Raw genomic sequence first — 20,429 nt, 5'->3', positions numbered from 1 at the left:
AGGACGTCACATAAAAAGATAGATAATAACCCAGCAGCCGCCATCGCCACGGAGGTTTGTTCCCAACACAACTATTATTAATAGATTAATTATAAATAAAACCAACTCTGGGGCAACAAAATTGCAACTTATCCCTAGAGACCCTGAAAACCTTCTAATCTATATGAACCCTTGAGTACCCTGTAGAGGGTACTCAAGGGTTCATGGGAGTTTGCCCAACCGGTTCACATGTGTTTTGTGGACCTGGAGAAGGCATTCGACTGTGTCCCTCGTGATGCCCTGTGGGGGGTGCTCCAGGAGTATGGAATCGGGGGCCCTTTATTAGGGGCCATCCGGTCCCTGTACGAGCGGAGCAGGAGTTTGGTTCGCATTGCCGGCACTAAGTCGGACCTGTTCCCAGTGCATGTTGGACTCCGGCAGGGCTGCCCTTTGTCACCGGTCCGGTTCATAACTTTTATAGAGAGGATTTCTAGGCGCAGCCAAGGGCCGGAGGGGGTCTGGTTTGGGGACCAGTGGATTTCGTCTCTTCTTTTTGCGGATGACGTGGTCCTGCTGGCCCCCTCTAGCCAAGACCTACAGCATGCACTGTGGCGGTTTGCAGCCGAGTGTGAAGCGGCTGGGATGAAGATCAGCTCCTTCAAGTCTGAGGCCATGGTACTCGACCGGAAAAGGGTGGCTTGTCCTCTTCAGGTTCGAGGGGAGTTCCTGCCTGAAGTGGAGGAGGCTAAGTATCTCGGGGTCTTGTTCACGAGTGAGGGAAGAATGGAGCGGGAGATCGACAGACGGATCGGTGCGGCTGCTGCAGTAATGGGGGCGCTGTGCTGGTCCGTTGTGGTGAAGAGAGAGCTGAGCCGAAAAGCAAAGCTCTCGATTTATCGGTTGGTCTACATTCCTACCCTCACCTATGGCCATGAACTTTGGGTCATGACCGAAAGAACGAGATCCTGGATACAAGCGGCTGAAATGAGCTTCCTCCGTAGGCTGGCTGGGCACTCCCTTAGAGATAGGGTGAGGAGCTCGGAGTAGAGCTGCTGCTCCTCCACATCGAGAGGAGCCAGTTGAGGTGGCTCGGGCATCTATACCGGATGCCTCCTGGACGCCTTCCTCGGGAGGTGTTCCAGGCACGTCCCACCGGGAGGAGGCCCAGGAGACGCTAGAGGGACTATGTCTCTCGGCTGAGCTGGAGGAGGTGTCTGGAGAGAGGGACGTCTGGGCGTCTCTGCTGAGTCTGCTGCCCCCGCGACCCGGTCCCGGATAAAGCGGAAGACGACGAGTACGAGTACGTTCTACCTTAGTAAAGAGTTTGTTAACTCAAATACGTTCAACTTGGAGCCGAATTGTTTTTGATAATAAATTTTTATATTTTAAAGAAAAGTTGCTGTGAATTTATTCCATACGTGTGCAGAGTTTGTTGTTCAGTAATGCCAGTGCTCGAATCACTCTCTGATCTATTGTCCTAATACCACCGCCTGATTCCATTCAGTTTTATTTATATAGCGCCAATTCACAACACATGTCATCTCAAAGCACTTCACAAAGGCATTGAATGGTGCGGGTTGTTGGAATAAACTACTGAGTGTTAGAGTTTGGCCATTTTAGAATGAGCTATGTGTAGGGGTACTAAGTAAAATAATACACTGAAAAGTTTGTCCATCTAGAGCCCACTGATGGTCATTGTTATACTAAAAACCACAAGGATTGGGATACCTCTCTCTGTCAGACTGATTATAACCATTGGAAAAGAGAAGGGGTCATACAGGTAGCAGAAATGGAGGGTGTGTTTGGACCTCAACCATAACTGAGCTGGTTTAGGCTAAACCTGACTCCCCCTTACTCCAACCAACAGGGAGGAAGATGGAGGTAAAAATAATTGGAGAGTGTTGTTTCCTGTTGATATTCCCAGGGCAATGTTTGACAGAACAAACAGCTATTTCATTAAATAATATAAAAATCTTGATGTCACAACACACCAGAGGGTAAGAATGAAGAGAAACAATTCAGAACACATGAAGACAGAACCAGGTCCTGGAGAGTTGGGTCAGTCAACAGGACTATTTCCAAGGTGCTAACAGGAACAGAGGAACCTACTCACCTGTACTTTGTGGCCTGTGTTTCCACGGTAACAGAGAACCCCAGAACTCCTGAAGTGTTCCTGCAGGCTGGGTACACCTGGTACCTGCAGGAGATCAGACAGATGGAAAAAACCTTCTGATCCATGAAACCAGAGTGACCTAAAGCAGATCTATTTGATCCAGGAACCATCTAATCCAGAGCTACAAGTTCCAGAACCATGTGACTAAAAACCATCTCTAGTAAAAGCCCTGATGCAGGTCTCTTCTGAAAGCCAATATTCTCAAATGACAGTAAATGTTCTTGCTACGGAATTGCAGATGTTGGATGAATGTCTTCTGGAAACAGACACAGGAGATACCTAAAGTTAAAAAACCCAATCAGACCACATATCGACTCAGTTCTGGTCCAGATCTGGGAGAAACAGCACAGAAACTGAAGATTTTCCACAGATGTTTCCAAAGCAGAAATGGACTCTTTATTTTTTACACCACATGGCTCCTATAGGCTCAGAAAGCCACCAATCAGAAACTAGGAAAGCTGGATGAATCCTGAAATCTCTGGATCAGGAATGTTTCCCTGCAAACTGGACTAAAAGAGAGAACATTCCTGCCAAGGACACCCAGCTTCAGTGATTCAGTTCTCTGCTGAGAGCGACTCTGAGGAGAGGACAGAAACTCCTCTGACTGAGGAGGTGGAGTTGACCTCGTTGCTAGGGGGGGTTGACCCTGTTGCTAGGGGGGTTGACCCCATTGCTAGGGGTGCTTGACCCTGTTGCTAGGGGTGGTTGACCCCATTGCTAGGGGATGGTTGACCCCGTTGCTAGGGGTGGTTGACCCTATTGCTAGGGGGGGTTGACCCTGTTGCTAGGGGGGTTGACCCTGTTGCTAGGGGTGGTTGACCTCGTTGCTAGGGGATGGTTGACCCCGTTGCTAGGGGTGGTTGACCCTATTGCTAGGGGGGGTTGACCCTGTTGCTAGGGGGGTTGACCCTGTTGCTAGGGGGGTTGACCCTGTTGCTAGGGGTGGTTGACCTCGTTGCTAGGGGGGGGTTGACCCTGTTGCTAGGGTGGTTGACCCTGTTGCTAGGGGTGGTTGACCCTATTGCTAGGGGGGTTGACCCCATTGCTAGGGATGGTTGACCCCATTGCTAGGGGATGGTTGACCCCATTGCTAGGGGATGGTTGACCCCATTGCTAGGGGATGGTTGACCCCATTGCTAGGGATGGTTGACCCCATTGCTAGGGGTGGTTGACCCCATTGCTAGGGGATGGTTGACCCCGTTGCTAGGGGATGGTTGACCCCGTTGCCAGGGGTGGTTGACCCTGTTAGGGGTGGTTGACCCCGTTGCTAGGGGTGGTTGACCCTATTGCTAGGGGTGGTTGACCCCATTGCTAGGGGATGGTTGACCATGTTAGGGGTGGTTGACCCTGTTGCTAGGGTGGTTGACCCCATTGCTAGGGGATGGTTGACCCCATTGCTAGGGGTGGTCGACCCCATTGCTAGGGGATGGTTGACCCAGTTGCTAGGGGTGGTTGACCCCGTTGCTAGGGGTGGTCGACCCCATTGCTAGGGGATGGTTGACCCCATTGCTAGGGGATGGTTGACCCAGTTGCTAGGGGTGGTTGACCCTGTTAGGGGTGGTTGACCCCGTTGCTAGGGGTGGTCGACCCTATTGCTAGGGGTGGTCGACCCTATTGCTAGGGGTGGTCGACCCTATTGCTAGGGGGGTTGACCCCATTGCTAGGGATGGTTGACCCCATTGCTAGGGGATGGTTGACCCCATTGCTAGGGGATGGTTGACCCCATTGCTAGGGGTGGTTGACCCCATTGCTAGGGGATGGTTGACCCCGTTGCTAGGGGTGGTTGACCCTATTGCTAGGGGGGTTGACCCCATTGCTAGGGGTGCTTGACCCTGTTGCTAGGGGTGGTTGACCCCGTTGCTATGGGGTGGTTGACCCCGTTGCTAGGGGTGGTTGACCCTATTGCTAGGGGGGGTTGACCCTATTGCTAGGGGGGGTTGACCCTGTTGCTAGGGGGGTTGACCCTGTTGCTAAGGTGGGGTTGACCCCATTGCTAGGGGATGATTGACCCCGTTGCTAGGGGTGGTTGACCGTGTTGCTAGGGGTGGTTGACCCCATTGCTAGGGGATGGTTGACCCCGTTGCTAGGGGTGGTTGACCCTATTGCTAGGGGATGGTTGACCCCGTTGATAGGGGTGGTTGACCCTATTGCTAGGCGGGGTTGACCCCATTGCTAGGTGTGGTTGACCCTATTGCTAGGGGGGGTTGACCCCGTTGCTAGGTGTGATGCTGTCGTCTAAGAGCTGTGATTGGTTGTTAAAACAAACAACAAACCAGTGTGCTCCCAGTAATCAGTGGAGATAAATGAACTGTTGATAGAATTTAGACTGGATTCAGAAATGTTTCAATCATGATGATAAAACTTAAACTTATTAAATGAATTATCCCACAACATCAACATGTTTGAACGTAGCTTATTTACACGCTCATCATTATTCTGATTATATTATTATTATATTTACTCTCCATGCTGGTCGTTTTCATGCTGCATCTATTTCATATTAATTCATTTCATATTAATATTAAATTCAGCGTTTTACTCTGATCTCCTTGTTTAATAGGGTTAGTTTGGTCAAATGACCAAAACAAAATGGAGGAAAAAAGGTGGAGAAAAGTGAAGTGAACAGAGGAGCAGAGCCTGCTGGTGGAGGAGAAGAGAGGAGTGTTAAAGGTAGATTTGGTTCTGGGATCACGGTGGGAACCAACAGACATTCCCAGTAGATCAATGCGTCGTTCCCTCTGCTTTCAGCACCAGCCTGGAATGTGAGCATCTCTGGTTCCTGCTGCATTCAGAAGCTAGAGAGGAGATAGCAGCACCAGAGAACTTCTCCACAGATGTTGGAGATGATCATTTAGGCTGCTAACATCATCATGAACAATACAGCAGATTCACATTTACATCTTCCTGCTCTGGATATAGAGCTCAGATTATTGGACTGTTGGAGACACTTTCTATTTATGTATATCTATATTTTCTTTGAAGCATTTTTTATCAGAATCTGCCTGGGGTCCAGCAGACGACAGCATAGAGGATGGCAGAGGCTTCCACAGAGTCATAAAGTCCTGAGTAAAGGCCTGCACACTCTGAAGGACCTCAGTCTCCTCAGAAGGTGGAGGTTGGTGTTATGGGACCAGTCCAGTTTTTTTGTTGTTGAGGTGAACACACAGGTACCTGTCCTCCCCCTGGATGTTCACTGGTGAGTGAGGAAGTGTTCTTCTCCTGGAGTCGATCAACATCTCTTTGTCTTACTGGTGTTCAAGCACAAGTGGTTGTGCTCACACCAGTCCACAAAGTCCATGATGACCGACCGGTTCTCTAGCTTGTTCCCCTCAGACACACAACCCACAATTGCTGAGTCATCAGAGAACTTCTGGAGATGACAGATGGTGAAGTCCACGGGGTAAAGGGTGAAAAGAAAGGGTGACAGGACCGTACCCTGCGGGGTGGCAGACTACCACCTCTGACTCACAGCTGCACAGCCTCACACACGGTGGCCGCTCAGTGTGGTAATTAATGGTCCAGGCAGCAAGATGTTCATCCACTCCCATGTCGACTGTTTAGGAGGTGGATCTCTGCACCATGCAGCTGGTAGCGTTTTATTCATTCTCTGTTGTTCATTGGAGGAGAAGATCTCTCCTTTCTCTCTGTCTTTCCTCCATCTTCTCTGCTTCAGACACTCTTAGGATCACTAAAGGTCCTCCTCACTGCTCTGAACATCTCCTCACGTTAGGAGCTCTCTGAAGACCTCAGATGATTCATGAATAACTTTTAACTTAATGGGGGAAGAGGATGCACTAGGAGCTACTTTTAGTCTCAGGGTTCTTTGGGAATACGGGTCCTGGAGGGTTTAGACTGATATTAAAACTGTGGGATCTTTCTGGTGTTCTGATTTTAATCATCTACACGTTTAAAATGTGTTTCTGTTTTGATGTTGTACCTACATATTCCTGCAGGTGGCAGCAGTCAGTTTGTGGCAGAGCCAGGGTATGAAGAAGAAACAGATCAGAGTAGTACTGGAGGTGTTTCCCTCTCTGGAATTACAGGAATGCTCCGGATGAGCTACAGGTAAATCGCCTCAGAACAGGAACACGGTGTGGTTCCAGGGATCAGTTCAGGAAATTCACACCATTCCAGATGTACTGAACCTCTGCAGCCTTCGTTACACAATGACCTGCTCAGAGCTGCAGGAACCTCATTGCTCCTCAGGTGGACCTTGCATTTGCAGACCTTTACATCTGAACCACAAGCAGCCGAACCATCGTAGCACTCATAGCTTCAGCTTTCTCTTATTCCCTCGTCACCCAAAGATCCAAGCATCACTCACCCCAGCGTCTCCTTGGTCCTCAGGAAGTCGAAGCATGGCTCCTCCATATGCATCTAGGGATCCAAACATTGAGTGTGAGGAACTTCATCTCAGACTTAAGTTCTGAAACTGCTCAGCTAGTTCTGGAGATCACTCACCACCATCAGCTCCATCAGAGCGTGTTCCCTGAGCTTCCTCAGGCCCGACTCAAACAGAGAGAAACAGAAAACAACCTGAGCTCTTGGTTCATGGTCCAGGTAATGACCAGAACTTCATGAAGAAGAAGCGGTCAGTAAACACCTAATTCAACAGAATGGATGTATATGTCTGGTTCCTTATGGAGCCACCAGGATCCATACAGATCTCTGAACTGAAGCTGCTCAGCCGGTCTCACTAACATTTCAAGCTGTCAGCCTTACAGATGTTTAACATTCAGGTTCATGTCTGTCTCACAGATGTTGCCATGGTAACTTAGCTGACCAGGATTCATCAGAGACAGCAGAGTTGAACATCTGAGGCTTACCTGGTAGTACACGGTGACCTCAGAGTTAGGGTCTCCTTTGTTCAGAGACTTCACTCTACACAGATGTTGTTTCTGAGGCAGCTCCACCACCCGGAACTGCACGGGGACCTCTGCAGCCAGAGGCTGGAATTGCAGCTTCCTGAATATTTAACACACGTTAAATCCAGCAGATCCAATCAGCAAACAGACTCATGGTTCATGTTTGTTCCATCATTCTTCCAGGAATCACTGATCTTCTAGCTTAGACCTCCAGAGGTTTAATAAGACTGGCTACTCGGAGACTTCTGAATATATCCAGCTTCTGGTTTGATTTGAGCCGACTGAAGAGGAAAGTTTCCCCCTCGGCATGTCGGCTCAGATAAAAACCTGCTGCAGGTTTCTGAGCAGCTTTGCTCAGTGGTGCTGAGACCAACCAGCAAAAAACCTTCTGCTGCAGCTTGAACTTTTCATCTCAAGATAATGGGTTACTCACTTAGTGAAGTACTGCAGGAACTCCCTGGACTCCTGATGGAGGAGACATCAACACATTACTGACAGCTGGCCCAGTCCGAGGTCACACAGAACCACAGCCTCACACTTTTATTCTTCCAATGGGATGTGTGTGTGTGTGTGTGTGTGTGTGTGTGTCTTACAGCACTGGTGAAGTTCCCCTGGACGAGGCCCTCAGCGTAAAGCTCTGACTTCAGTGCTGCAACAAACGCTGTCAACTGCTGGATGCTCAGACCTTCAGTCAGGGCCCGGTACTTCTGGATGACGGACCAGCGGTGGGGCTCCAGGATCAGCAGCTGGACGTCCCTGCACAGGTGAAACACCTCATTTCAGAAAGCTCCTCCCCGCTTCAGCTGTCAGGCGCTCCACCTGCTCAGATCTGATTAATGGTGTCAGTCAGAACTCTGAGGACCGACTGAAACATCTCAGACTGAAGCAGCAGCTCACCTGGCTCCCCCTGCAGGTCTTCATCTGCTCTAACTCCACCTACCTTCCCAGTCTGTCATGCTTGATGAGGATGTTAAAGTAGGTTTTCTTCAGCTGCTCCATGAACATGTTGAAGACACTGGGCTCGGTGCTGAAGTCCATCAGCTGATCCACAATTAGCTTTAGCAGCAGCTGTAAGGAAACGGGAGCAGAGAAAAACTGAGGAGCAATTATTGCATCATTCAGAAATGTGACAGGTTCCTGTAGAACATGTCCTTCTAAAGCCTCTGAGGAACCACAGAACATTCAGCTCTTAGTACATGCACAGAGCTGTGCCATTCTCCTCACCGGCAGCTTGTGATTGAAACCCTTCAGCCGGATCATTAGTCCATGCTCTCCAGCCATGAGCTTGTACTCTAACTGGGCCACATCAGCTTCGTAGGCCAGCTCGGCCAGGTTGTGGGCCAGAATGTTGATGAAGAGGTCAAACAGAACCAGACTGATGGAAGAAGAGGAGATGGTCACCAGCAGGCATGTGCTTGGGTTCTCGTCTTGCCGTCTTAAAGTTGTGGGTTGGATTCCAGCTTGCTCAATGAGCCGCTAGGTCACCTACCGATCAGTGTATGAATGTGTTCGGGTCTGTGATCACAACTCTAGTCTACAGAGCTCTGAGGGCCCGGTACAACTAGAACAATTCTACAGAAATTCTGTCCATTTACCATTTATCAAAGCAGAGACCAACTCCAATTTCAGTCTACATTTCACCTGCAGACCTGAACATCATGTGACCTGCAACGTCATGTGACCTGAACAACAGGGATCAATTTCCCTCTAAGCTGCTGACTGGACCTCCTGCATCCCAGGTGTGTGTTCATGTGTTCCCAGGTGTGTGTGTGATCTTACTTGTCAGGTGTCTCCTGGATGATGGGGGAGATCAGGTGGAAGCGAATGTAGGCTGAAACACATTTAAGATGCGACGATGAGGAGGAACTGCCGTCTGCAGATCAGAAACATGCCTGATGTTCCTGTAGGAACATCCTTCAGGAATATCAGGAACAGTTCCTGCTTCTATCACAGTAATCATTACTTTGAGGGAACATTCCTGAGGAACATTAAATGAGTCTTTGGGTTTTGGTTCTGATGTAGATCATTTTCATTTACTCAGCAGCAGCTGATTCTGATCACGTGACACCACCTCACCTTTAGGGATCTTGAACTTGTTGTCCTTCTTGTACCACAGAGCACCTTGCCTCAGGTTCAGGATCCGGACTGGAAAATCTGTGTCTGGAGAGTCGGATGTCTTCAGGTTGAAATCTGTGGCTGCAGCAGAGATGACCCAGTTAGGTGAATTGTTAGGTGATATTACCTTCTGGATGGACCTACTTGAGTCTCCAGCAATTCTCTGGACTGGTGCCGCTGCAGATGTAGAACCTTTTAGCCTGCTTCAGGAGTGTGTTTAACTCTGGAGCTCCTGGACCTACAGCAGCATTGGAAAATCATTCAGCCACTCCATTAGGGATGGGTCCCGAATTTGGTACTTTTACAGGTATACTACAGAGTACTGATTGACGTAAAATCAAATGGTACCATCTTTAGGTACCTAAACACATCATTATGACACTGAGGGAGTGGAAGACTGGACGATTTTCCATGCTGGACATGAACACAGCACTGCACACACAACAGCGGAATGACGTCAGCACCCGCTGGTACCGTCAACAAAGCAAGCGTGGCTGATTGAAAGGGCTCAAAGTATGGCTCCACTTTTCAAAATGTGATGCAGATGACGCTCGCCGCAATATTTGTGACACAACGTCCCAGGCCAGCGGTGGGAATGTGATCAAATGTGAGGAAGTGCCTGGTAAAGCACCAGATCTTTCTCGTCAGCCTCAGATCTACAGCTACATCTCCTGCATTCGGCACCGTTAGCATCTGTTAGCAACTCTTCGTCTGCAGCCAGCAACATGGGAGAAAAAATGTTTGAAACAACTAAGATGTTACAATACAAACAGATATTGTTTTGATGTTCATTAAAGTTTAGATATTGAGAAATAAATGTTAAATTGAAAGTATCTGAGATTTTATTATTAAACAAATGAACATTTATCACTTAATTCGTTTAATAATAAAATCTCATATTTTCAAAGAGGGGCTGGTAAATTAACATTTATCACCCCCTCCTTGAACCGCCACCTTAAAGTGGTGGAGGGGTTTGAGTGCTCGACTGATCCTAGAGGCTATGTTGTCTGGGGCTTAAATGCCCCTGGTAGGGTCTCCCATGGCAAACAGGCTCTGGGTGACGGGTCAGACAAAAAGCGGTTCAAAAAGCCTTCATGAGGAATATAATAACGAGGCACGTGACGTCGCCTGGTACAGCGGAGCCCCACCCTGGAGCCAAGCAGGGTCGGGACTCGTCGGAGAACGCCTGGTGGCTGGGTTGCTCTTTGCGGGAACTGGCTGGGCCAAGCCCGAACAAGAAGTGCAAAGCCATCCCCCAGTGATTGGGCAGCGGATGAAGGTGGAGACCTCAGAGACCCAATCTCTAGATGCTTAGACTGGCTCTAGGGACGTGGAATGTCACTTTGCAGGGGGGAAGGAGCCTGAGCTTGTGCGGGAGGTCGAGAGATATTGGCTAGAAATAGCTGGGCTCACCTCCACTCACAGTGTGGGCTCTGGAACCCAGCTCCTGGAGAGGTTGGACTCTCTTCTACTCTGGAGTGGTCCACGGGGAGAGGCAGCAGGCTGAGGTGGGTTTGCTTGTTGCCCCCCAGCTCAGCCGCCTCGTGCTGGGGTTTAGAGAGTCGCATCCCTGTGCCTCCGGGTAGGGGACTCTGACTGACTGCAGTAGTGCGGAGTACCGAATCTTTTTGGCGTCCCTGTCGGGGGTGCTGGATAGTGCCCCTCCCGGGGACTCCATTATTCTGCTGGGGGACTTCAACGTCCATGTGGGAACCAACAGTGACACCTGGAGAGGCGTGATCGGGGAGGAATGGCCTCCCCGATCTGAATCCAAGCGGTGTTTCGTTATTGAACTTCTGTGCTAGTCACAGATTGTCCATAACGAACACCATGTTCAAACATAAGGGTGTCCATCAGTGCACTTGGCACCAGGACACCCTAGGCAGGAGGTCGATGATCGACTTTGTTGTCGTATCATCAGACCTTCGGCCGCATGTTTTGGACACTCGGGTGAAGAGAGGGGCTGAGCTGTCCACTGATCACCACCTGGTGGTGAGTTGGATCCGCTGGAGGAGGAGAAAGCCGGACAGACATGGCAGGCCCAAGCGCATAGTGAGGGTCTGCTGGGAACGTCTGGCGAAGCTCCTGAGGCGGCCGACTGATATCGTGATGCCAAGCATGGAGGAGCTCGGAGTAGAGCCGCTGCTCCTCCACATCGAGAGGAGCCAGTTGAGGTGGCTCGGGCATCTATACCGGATGCCTCCTGGAGTCCTTCCTCGGGAGGTGTTCCAGACACGTCCCACCGGGAGGAGGCCCAGGGGACGGCCCAGGACACGCTGGAGGGACTATGTCTCTCGGCTGGTCTGGGAACGCCTTGGGCTCCCCCTGGAGGAACTGGAAGAGGGGTCTGGGGAGAGGGACGTCTGGGCGTCTCTGCTGAGTCTGCTGCCCCCGCGACCCAGTTCTGGATAAAGCGGAAGATGACGACGACATTTATCAGCACATAAACACACACAATAGTACTGAAAACTGGTACCATTGAGTACCAGTATTGATTCCCAGGTACTGGGCATCGATACCGTATCGGATCAAACGTGAAAGGTACCCATTCCTACACTTCATGTTCCTGAACTCATCCTCAGCTTCCGCTGGAGTTCAGATTAAAGTATAATTTTCCTGCTGAGGTCCAACTGACCAATGAAAAGGTTCTCTGCAGGTAGATGAAGGTCCGGGTTGAGCTTTACGTCTGATTCCCACCGCTGTGCCCACTCTTCTGGGATGTCTAAAGACACAGAACAACCACACAATTAAAACCTGCTCAGGTTCCAGTCTGGTTCTGAATCACAGCAGACCCGGTCTTACTCTCATAGTTGTAGCTGGTACCGAACCACTTCTCTCTGAGTGGGCAATGGCCTTCGTTCTCTGGAGACAGCAGCAACAGGTTGGCTCTGAGCGGCATCAGCAAAGACAGGGCGGTTTCAATCACCTGAATACAAAGAACCTGGGTCAGAACCCCTATTAGAACCTGGATTTAAACCAAATCAGACTCCTGTAGGTTGGCTTAGAGACAGAGAGAAGTCTCAGAACCCACTATTGGAATAACAACCTGCTCACCTGAGGGTCATAGTGGAACATTAGCTGATCTCCAGTCAGGAAGTCCTGTTTGGGAAACAGCTGCATGTTCTCACAGATGTTCTCCACAAACTCAATGGGATCCGTCTGTGGGACAGAACAGAGATGAAGGTCCAAATGCGTTATTTTCTGACATCTGTAACCTTCACTCAAGAAAAATAAACGCAAAGCTGAACGAATTTAAAGTTCTGGTCTTCTGACCAGTGGCCCCAATGGGTTTCAGGTTTTCTGGAGTTATTGATAGTTCTTGTCTGTGATATAGTCCATGCTTCTGGTACCAGAGTCTGTAGGACCTTACTCCATGAAGGAGGATCTATATCTGCTTCTGGTACCAGAGTCTGTAGGACCTGACTCCATGAAGGAGGATCTTTACTTGCTTCTGGTACCAGAGTCTGTAGGACCTGACTCCATGAAGGAGGATCTTTACTGGCTTCTGGTACCAGAGTCTGTAGGACCTGACTCCATGAAGGAGGATCTATATCTGCTTCTGGTACCAGAGTCTGTAGGACCTGACTCCATGAAGGAGGATCTATATCTGCTTCTGGTACCAGAGTCTGTAGGACCTGACTCCATGAAGGAGGATCTTTACTTGCTTCTGGTACCAGAGTCTGTAGGACCTGACTCCATGAAGGAGGATCTTTACTGGCTTCTGGTACCAGAGTCTGTAGGACCTGACTCCATGAAGGAGGATCTATATCTGCTTCTGGTACCAGAGTCTGTAGGACCTGACTCCATGAAGGAGGATCTATATCTGCTTCTGGTACCAGAGTCTGTAGGACCTGACTCCATGAAGGAGGATCTATATCTGCTTCTGGTACCAGAGTCTGTAGGACCTGACTCCATGAAGGAGGATCTATATCTGCTTCTGGTACCAGAGTCTGTAGGACCTGACTCCATGAAGGAGGATCTATATCTGCTTCTGGTACCAGAGTCTGTAGGACCTGACTCCATGAAGGAGGATCTTTACTTGCTTCTGGTACCAGAGTCTGTAGGACCTGATTCCATGAAGGAGGATCTTTACTTGCTTCTGGTACCAGAGTCTGTAGGACCTGACTCCATGAAGGAGGATCTTTACTTGCTTCTGGTACCAGAGTCTGTAGGACCTGACTCCATGAAGGAGGATCTTTACTTGCTTCTGGTACCAGAGTCTGTAGGCCCTGTCTCCATGAAGGAGGATCTATATCTGCTTCTGGTACCAGAGTCTGTAGGACCTGACTCCATGAAGGATGATCTTTACTTGCTTCTGGTACCAGAGTCTGTAGGACCTGACTCCATGAAGGAGGATCTTTACTTGCTTCTGGTATCAGAGTCTGTAGGACCTGACTCCGTGAAGGAGGATCTATATCTGCTTCTGGTACCAGAGTCTGTAGGACCTGACTCCATGAAGGAGGATCTATATCTGCTTCTGGTACCAGAGTCTGTAGGACCTGACTCCATGAAGGAGGATCTATATCTGCTTCTGGTACCAGAGTCTGTAGGACCTGACTCCATGAAGGATGATCTTTACTTGCTTCTGGTACCAGAGTCTGTAGGACCTGACTCCATGAAGGATGATCTTTACTTGCTTCTGGTACCAGAGTCTGTAGGACCTGACTCCATGAAGGAGGATCTTTACTTGCTTCTGGTACCAGAGTCTGTAGGACCTGACTCCATGAAGGAGGATCTATATCTGCTTCTGGTACCAGAGTCTGTAGGACCTGACTCCATGAAGGAGGATCTATATCTGCTTCTGGTACCAGAGTCTGTAGGACCTGACTCCATGAAGGAGGATCTTTACTTGCTTCTGGTACCAGAGTCTGTAGGACCTGATTCCATGAAGGAGGATCTTTACTTGCTTCTGGTACCAGAGTCTGTAGGACCTGACTCCATGAAGGAGGATCTATATCTGCTTCTGGTACCAGAGTCTGTAGGCCCTGTCTCCATGAAGGAGGATCTTTACTTGCTTCTGGTACCAGAGTCTGTAGGACCTGACTCCATGAAGGAGGATCTATATCTGCTTCTGGTACCAGAGTCTGTAGGACCTGACTCCATGAAGGAGGATCTTTACTTGCTTCTGGTACCAGAGTCTGTAGGACCTGACTCCATGAAGGAGGATCTTTACTTGCTTCTGGTACCAGAGTCTGTAGGACCTGATTCCATGAAGGAGGATCTTTACTTGCTTCTGGTACCAGAGTCTGTAGGACCTGACTCCATGAAGGAGGATCTTTACTTGCTTCTGGTACCAGAGTCTGTAGGACCTGACTCCATGAAGGAGGATCTTTACTTGCTTCTGGTACCAGAGTCTGTAGGACCTGACTCCATGAAGGAGGATCTTTACTTGCTTCTGGTACCAGAGTCTGTAGGACCTGACTCCATGAAGGAGGATCTTTACTTGCTTCTGGTACCAGAGTCTGTAGGACCTGACTCCATGAAGGAGGATCTTTACTTGCTTCTGGTACCAGAGTCTGTAGGACCTGACTCCATGAAGGAGGATCTTTACTTGCTTCTGGTACCAGAGTCTGTAGGACCTGACTCCATGAAGGAGGATCTTTACTTGCTTCTGGTACCAGAGTCTGTAGGACCTGACTCCATGAAGGAGGATCTTTACTTGCTTCTGGTACCAGAGTCTGTAGGACCTGATTCCATGAAGGAGGATCTTTACTTGCTTCTGGTACCAGAGTCTGTAGGACCTGACTCCATGAAGGAGGATCTTTACTTGCTTCTGGTACCAGAGTCTGTAGGACCTGACTCCATGAAGGAGGATCTTTACTTGCTTCTGGTACCAGAGTCTGTAGGACCTGACTCCATGAAGGAGGATCTTTACTTGCTTCTGGTACCAGAGTCTGTAGGACCTGATTCCATGAAGGAGGATCTTTACTTGCTTCTGGTACCAGAGTCTGTAGGACCTGACTCCATGAAAGAGGATCTATATCTGCTTCTGGTACCAGAGTCTGTAGGACCTGACTCCATGAAGGAGGATCTTTACTTGCTTCTGGTACCAGAGTCTGTAGGACCTGACTCCATGAAGGAGGATCTATATCTGCTTCTGGTACCAGAGTCTGTAGGACCTGACTCCATGAAGGAGGATCTATATCTGCTTCTGGTACCAGAGTCTGTAGGACCTGACTCCATGAAGGAGGATCTATATCTGCTTCTGGTACCAGAGTCTGTAGGACCTGACTCCATGAAGGAGGATCTTTACTTGCTTCTGGTACCAGAGTCTGTAGGACCTGACTCCATGAAGGAGGATCTTTACTTGCTTCTGGTACCAGAGTCTGTAGGACCTGACTCCATGAAGGAGGATCTTTACTTGCTTCTGGTACCAGAGTCTGTAGGACCTGACTCCATGAAGGAGGATCTTTACTTGCTTCTGGTACCAGAGTCTGTAGGACCTGATTCCATGAAGGAGGATCTATACCTGCTTCTGGTACCAGAGTCTGTAGGACCTGACTCCATGAAGGAGGATCTATACCTGCTTCTGGTACCAGAGTCTGTAGGACCTGACTCCATGAAGGAGGATCTATACCTGCTTCTGGTACCAGAGTCTGTAGGACCTGATTCCATGAAGGAGGATCTTTACTTGCTTCTGGTACCAGAGTCTGTAGGACCTGACTCCATGAAGGAGGATCTTTACTTGCTTCTGGTACCAGAGTCTGTAGGACCTGACTCCATGAAGGAGGATCTATACCTGCTTCTGGTACCAGAGTCTGTAGGACCTGACTCCATGAAGGAGGATCTATACCTGCTTCTGGTACCAGAGTCTGTAGGACCTGACTCCATGAAGGAGGATCTTTACCTGCTCCTGATAGTGGAACTCGTTGTCTTCAATCTTCTGAATTTCCTCATAGATCCTGAAACAGAACAGGTGAGAGGAACCAGATGACAACACGCATAGTTACTGCTGGTTCTGAGTCATGTTCCAACCTCATGGTACCAAACGGACCACTCCAGTCTGGTTGAAATGTGCAGTGCATCTATATAATATAGCTTTTTAATGAGGGACAAAAATATGGAACTTTTTAGCAATATTATGATTGTTTGAGCAGTATTTTAGTAAGGTCCACAAAAACCCGGTTGACTATGGGTGTTTGTGTCTGAGTTGGACCTCTGCTGGGGTCCCTGAGTCTGCAGCATCTTCAGGTACTGGAACACTAGGTGGACAACCTGAAAACAGAAAAAATGTCATCATCATCATTGTCAGGTGTTCCTCATGGAGTTCTGGGACAGGTGTATTTGGGGCCAGACCTGGTAGAAGTTCTGGTAGCCCTGGTCTGTCAGAGTGATGGAGACAGAGAAGATGGAGTAAGTTGAGTTCTGGTCAAAGCCCGTCTCACTGTTTCCCCCAAACAGAGCCAGAGCCCAGCACCTGGAAACAGACAGACAGACAGAGAGTCACTGCTGAGCAACCTGTCTGAACCAGGTCATCCAGAACTTACTTCTTCCTAAGCAGAGACAGGATGCTGCCAGCTCCCTCATGTCCGATCAACCAGGAGATGTAATGAAGAGGCTTCACTCTAAGGGACACACACAGATGGTCAACTGATGGTTTTAAAGGAGCAGCTCATGGTTCTGATGGATAACTTATGAACAGGGAGAACAATATGAATGAAAGATGGGACTGGATCAGGAGGTTGGAACAGGTCTGGACCTTCTACCTGGGTTACAGACGAGTGTTTAAAAGCTGCTGGTGGGTCCGACTCACCTGTAGTTTTTCCCCTGCGGTGGTACGGCCCAGCTGATGGTCAGAGCATGGACCTTCCTCACAGGAACCACTGAAACATGTTCACATCATCATTTTTGTAAACTAGCAGTACCAGTAAAAACAATCAGAAATGACCACCCAGCACCAGTAAAATTGATCAGAACCAACCTCTGTAGAGTTTGTGGAAGGCTGGTGTGTCAAACGGGTGCTGGAGATGGGAAAAGTTGGGTGTGGGTTCACCGCTGCAGAAACATCATCCAGAACAAATGTGAGGAAGCATACTCTGATTGGTCTGTTCCATTTTCAGTCTCTTTAAGCTGATAGGTTGGTCAGATTAGATATAAGGAATGATGATTGGTTAGCCTGACTGTGAACCAATCACATTCATCAGAGGTCGGGTCATGTCACCTACAAGTTCTGGGTTACGTTCATAATGACACTCTGGAATATCTATGCTGAGATGAGCAGGAAAAGCATCGGATCAAAGAGGTCCCGATGCTGCTACAGAACCAGCAGGATGGATGCAGGAATATTTCTGTGTGTGTTGCTGAGTAAGGACCGTTTAGTTGTAAAGTGAGGACATTTTCATGGTCCTCACTTGCTATTTTGCTAGGGGTTAGGTTTGTTCTGGTAATGGTTAGGTTTAGGTCAGGGTCAGGGTCAGGGTTAGGCCATACAAACGGTTGAAAATGAATGGAAATCAATGAATCAATGGACGGTCCTCACAACATATAGTAAGACAAGTCAACGCTGCCTCACTTGTTGGGTATCTTGATGAAGATGTCTCTCACCCACTCCTCCAGGGTGTCCAGCGACTCTATACGCCAGTCCGGTGGTCGTCACGGAAACACAAACATCAAAGTTAACCCTTCTTCAGACGTGATGACATCACAGATCTGACCAGATATCAGTACTTTCAGCTGCTCGGACCCCCCTGCAGAATGTTTTATTGTGCTACTTTTCTTTTTACTGATCCAAACCAGAAACCAATCAGAACATCCACCAGATCAGAACCAATGCTGAATGTATGACCCAGACAGAAATGTCCCTGTTTTCTCTTTGGGTCTCTGACTGAATCCGAGTCTTTCTGAAAGCAGTGATGCCAGGTAAACTGCTGGTTGCGTTCCAGGTGCAAAATAGACATATTAGGAGGTTGTGACAGTACCTCTTGATTGAACAGCCAGTGTCATGTAATGAGCAGAGTAATATCTCCTCCAGAAGTCTCGCAGCCTTTCATAGGTGTTGATCAGCTTCTCTCTTGGCTCGTGCTTTAACGTCTGAGCATTACCTGAGAAGAGACGGATCACATGATGTGGTTAACATCCACGCAGGAAAACTCCCTGGTTTACAAGTCCTGGATGTAATAATATTTAAAGCTTTTTCCTCCTGGTTTATCCGAGTAGGACAGAAAATAAACTAGCAGCAGTTCAACAGAGACCTATTAATACTGAGGGGTTATTGTTGAGAAATTAAAGCTCAAAGATTGAGCAGATTAATGGTTTACCGTTTCTAAGTCTCAGTCTCTCTGGAGTCCAAACTAAAGTTTTACTATTTGATCTTATTTCTGATGCATTCTGGGACACCAGAGGAGGTTGTCTCTGATCTAAAAAGGTCCATTCAGGATAGCTTCAAGGTTATTAAAGACAACAGTAATCCAATCCAACTTTATTTATAAAGCACTTTTGCACCACAGCAGACCAAAGTGCTGTACAGAAACTAGATTCAACACAGCTCATAATACAAAGAAAAAACACAACTAATTCCAACAAAACACAACACGTTACACAGTATCAAAAGTCAAAGAAAACAAGTAGGTTTTAAGACGTGTTTTAAAAACAGACGGTGAAGAGGACTGTCTGAGTCGGAGGGGCAGCTCGTTCCAAAGTTTAGGAGCTGCTGCAGCAAAAGATCGATCTCCCTTAAGTTTAAGTCTGGTCTTAGGGACCCTCAGAAGCAGTTGATCAGCTGATCTAAGGGAGCGGGAGGGATTATAGGGATGCAGCAGATCAGCAATGTAAGGTGGAGCAAGGCTATTCAGAGATTTAAAAACAAATAAAAGTATTTTAAAATGGATCCTAAAAGGCACAGGCAGCCAAGTGAAGTGAAGATAAGATGGGAGAAATGTGCTCATATTTACGTGTGCCAGTTAAAAGCCTCGCTGCAGCATGTTGGACCCTTTGCAGTTGGGCAATGGAGGACCCACTAACCCCCAGATAAAGTGCATTACAATAATCCAGCCGGGTGGTAATAAAGGCATGGATCACTGTCTCAAAATGTCTTTTTGGAATAAAGTATTTTATTTTGGCTATCTGCCTCAAATGATAAAAACTCCTTATAACAACTGACCTGATGTGGTTGTCTAATTTGAGATCAGTATCTACTTCAACTCCTAAATTCCTCACTAACAATTTATTGTACTGAGTCAAGGAACCTAGACTTATAGTGGAGTGACCCGCAGTACCCCCAAAGACCATAACCTCAGTCTTGGTTTCATTAAAACTCAAAACATTCATTGCCATCCAGGCCTTAAGGTCCTCAAGACACCTAAGAAGTGAGTCTATCGCAAACGAATTTGACTTTTTAAGAGGGACATAGATCTGGCTGACATCTGCGTAACAATGAAATGATATACCGTTCTTTCTGAGAATAGAACCAAGTGGGAGCAAATATATAGAAAACAAAAGCGGGCCTAAAATTGAGCCTTGAGGGACTCCACAAAAAAGAGGAGAAGAGGAGGACACTGACACCTCAAGACTAACACAGAATGTTCAGTTGGACAGATAGGATCTGAACCAATTTAAGGTAACACCTTAAATTGCCTTAATAGCTCCCCGTAGCAGTCCTCCAGCAGAGCCCGTGCAGCCGGGGCTTCAGGCCGGCTGGATGACGGTACGTAGAAAGCATAGTCCTAGATCCCAGCCCACAGGTCACCACCAACCCGTCTGCGTTTCTAACAGATTTTCCCCACTCAACGACACACCCGCTGAGAAGCCAACTCTGGTAATTGGCAGCTTCATAGTCAGAAACGTGGCACTAGAGACACCAGCAACCATAGTCAAATGTCTGCCAGGGGCCAGAACGGGCGCCATCAAATCCTACCTGAAATTGCTGGCTAAGGATCAGCGTAAATACAGTAAGATTGTTATTCACGCTGGCGGTAATGACACCCAGTTACGTCAATCGGAGGTCACGAAAGTTAGTGTTGCGACATGTTTAGCCGCATGCTGTCATTCAACCGCTGGCTGTCTAGGTGGTGTCCAGAAAACGATGAGGGTTACATTGATAACCGGCGAACATTTTGGGGAAAACCTGGTCTGATCCGGAGAGACGGCATCCACCAAACTTTGGATGGAGCAGCTCCTCTTTCTAGGAATCTGGCTGAATTTATTAGTTCTCCAAAACTCTGACAACCCAGGGTTCAGACCAGGAAGCAGGGTCGTAGTTTAACACTCCTCTCTGCAGCTTCTGTACTGCTACCCAACCATTACCCTATTAAGACAGTGTCTCGCCCACGGCCAAAATTCAATAGATTCAAAAATAATCT

At 48.3% G+C, this 20,429-nt stretch overlaps 1 protein-coding gene across 4 annotated transcripts in view; it reads right to left on the bottom strand.

Moving 5' to 3' along the window:
* Positions 1-20,429, bottom strand: part of nrd1b (nardilysin b (N-arginine dibasic convertase)) — a 49,906-nt gene that overhangs the window by 9,531 nt on the left and 19,946 nt on the right. For all 4 annotated transcript variants that reach the window (XM_047373760.1, XM_047373759.1, XM_047373761.1 and 1 more), the window contains 21 exons: positions 18,051-18,173; positions 17,645-17,702; positions 17,054-17,127; positions 16,886-16,955; positions 16,620-16,697; positions 16,429-16,549; positions 16,289-16,347; positions 15,980-16,034; positions 12,187-12,291; positions 11,935-12,058; positions 11,768-11,854; positions 9,094-9,213; positions 8,797-8,848; positions 8,242-8,392; positions 7,958-8,085; positions 7,611-7,773; positions 7,451-7,482; positions 6,979-7,117; positions 6,614-6,661; positions 6,477-6,529; positions 2,093-2,176 (listed from right to left, as the gene is read on the bottom strand). In XM_047373760.1, coding sequence (XP_047229716.1) covers positions 2,093-2,176; positions 6,477-6,529; positions 6,614-6,661; positions 6,979-7,117; positions 7,451-7,482; positions 7,611-7,773; positions 7,958-8,085; positions 8,242-8,392; positions 8,797-8,848; positions 9,094-9,213; positions 11,768-11,854; positions 11,935-12,058; positions 12,187-12,291; positions 15,980-16,034; positions 16,289-16,347; positions 16,429-16,549; positions 16,620-16,697; positions 16,886-16,955; positions 17,054-17,127; positions 17,645-17,702; positions 18,051-18,173 — 1,924 coding nt within the window. The remainder of the gene's footprint in view (positions 1-2,092; positions 2,177-6,476; positions 6,530-6,613; positions 6,662-6,978; positions 7,118-7,450; positions 7,483-7,610; positions 7,774-7,957; positions 8,086-8,241; positions 8,393-8,796; positions 8,849-9,093; positions 9,214-11,767; positions 11,855-11,934; positions 12,059-12,186; positions 12,292-15,979; positions 16,035-16,288; positions 16,348-16,428; positions 16,550-16,619; positions 16,698-16,885; positions 16,956-17,053; positions 17,128-17,644; positions 17,703-18,050; positions 18,174-20,429) is intronic.

Source organism: Girardinichthys multiradiatus, chromosome 9, assembly GCF_021462225.1.
Source record: "Girardinichthys multiradiatus isolate DD_20200921_A chromosome 9, DD_fGirMul_XY1, whole genome shotgun sequence".
In the NCBI taxonomy this organism is placed as follows: Eukaryota; Metazoa; Chordata; class Actinopteri; order Cyprinodontiformes; family Goodeidae; genus Girardinichthys; species Girardinichthys multiradiatus.
The sequence above is the reverse complement of the archived record's forward strand: the minus strand, read 5'-3'. Positions and strand labels throughout refer to the sequence as shown.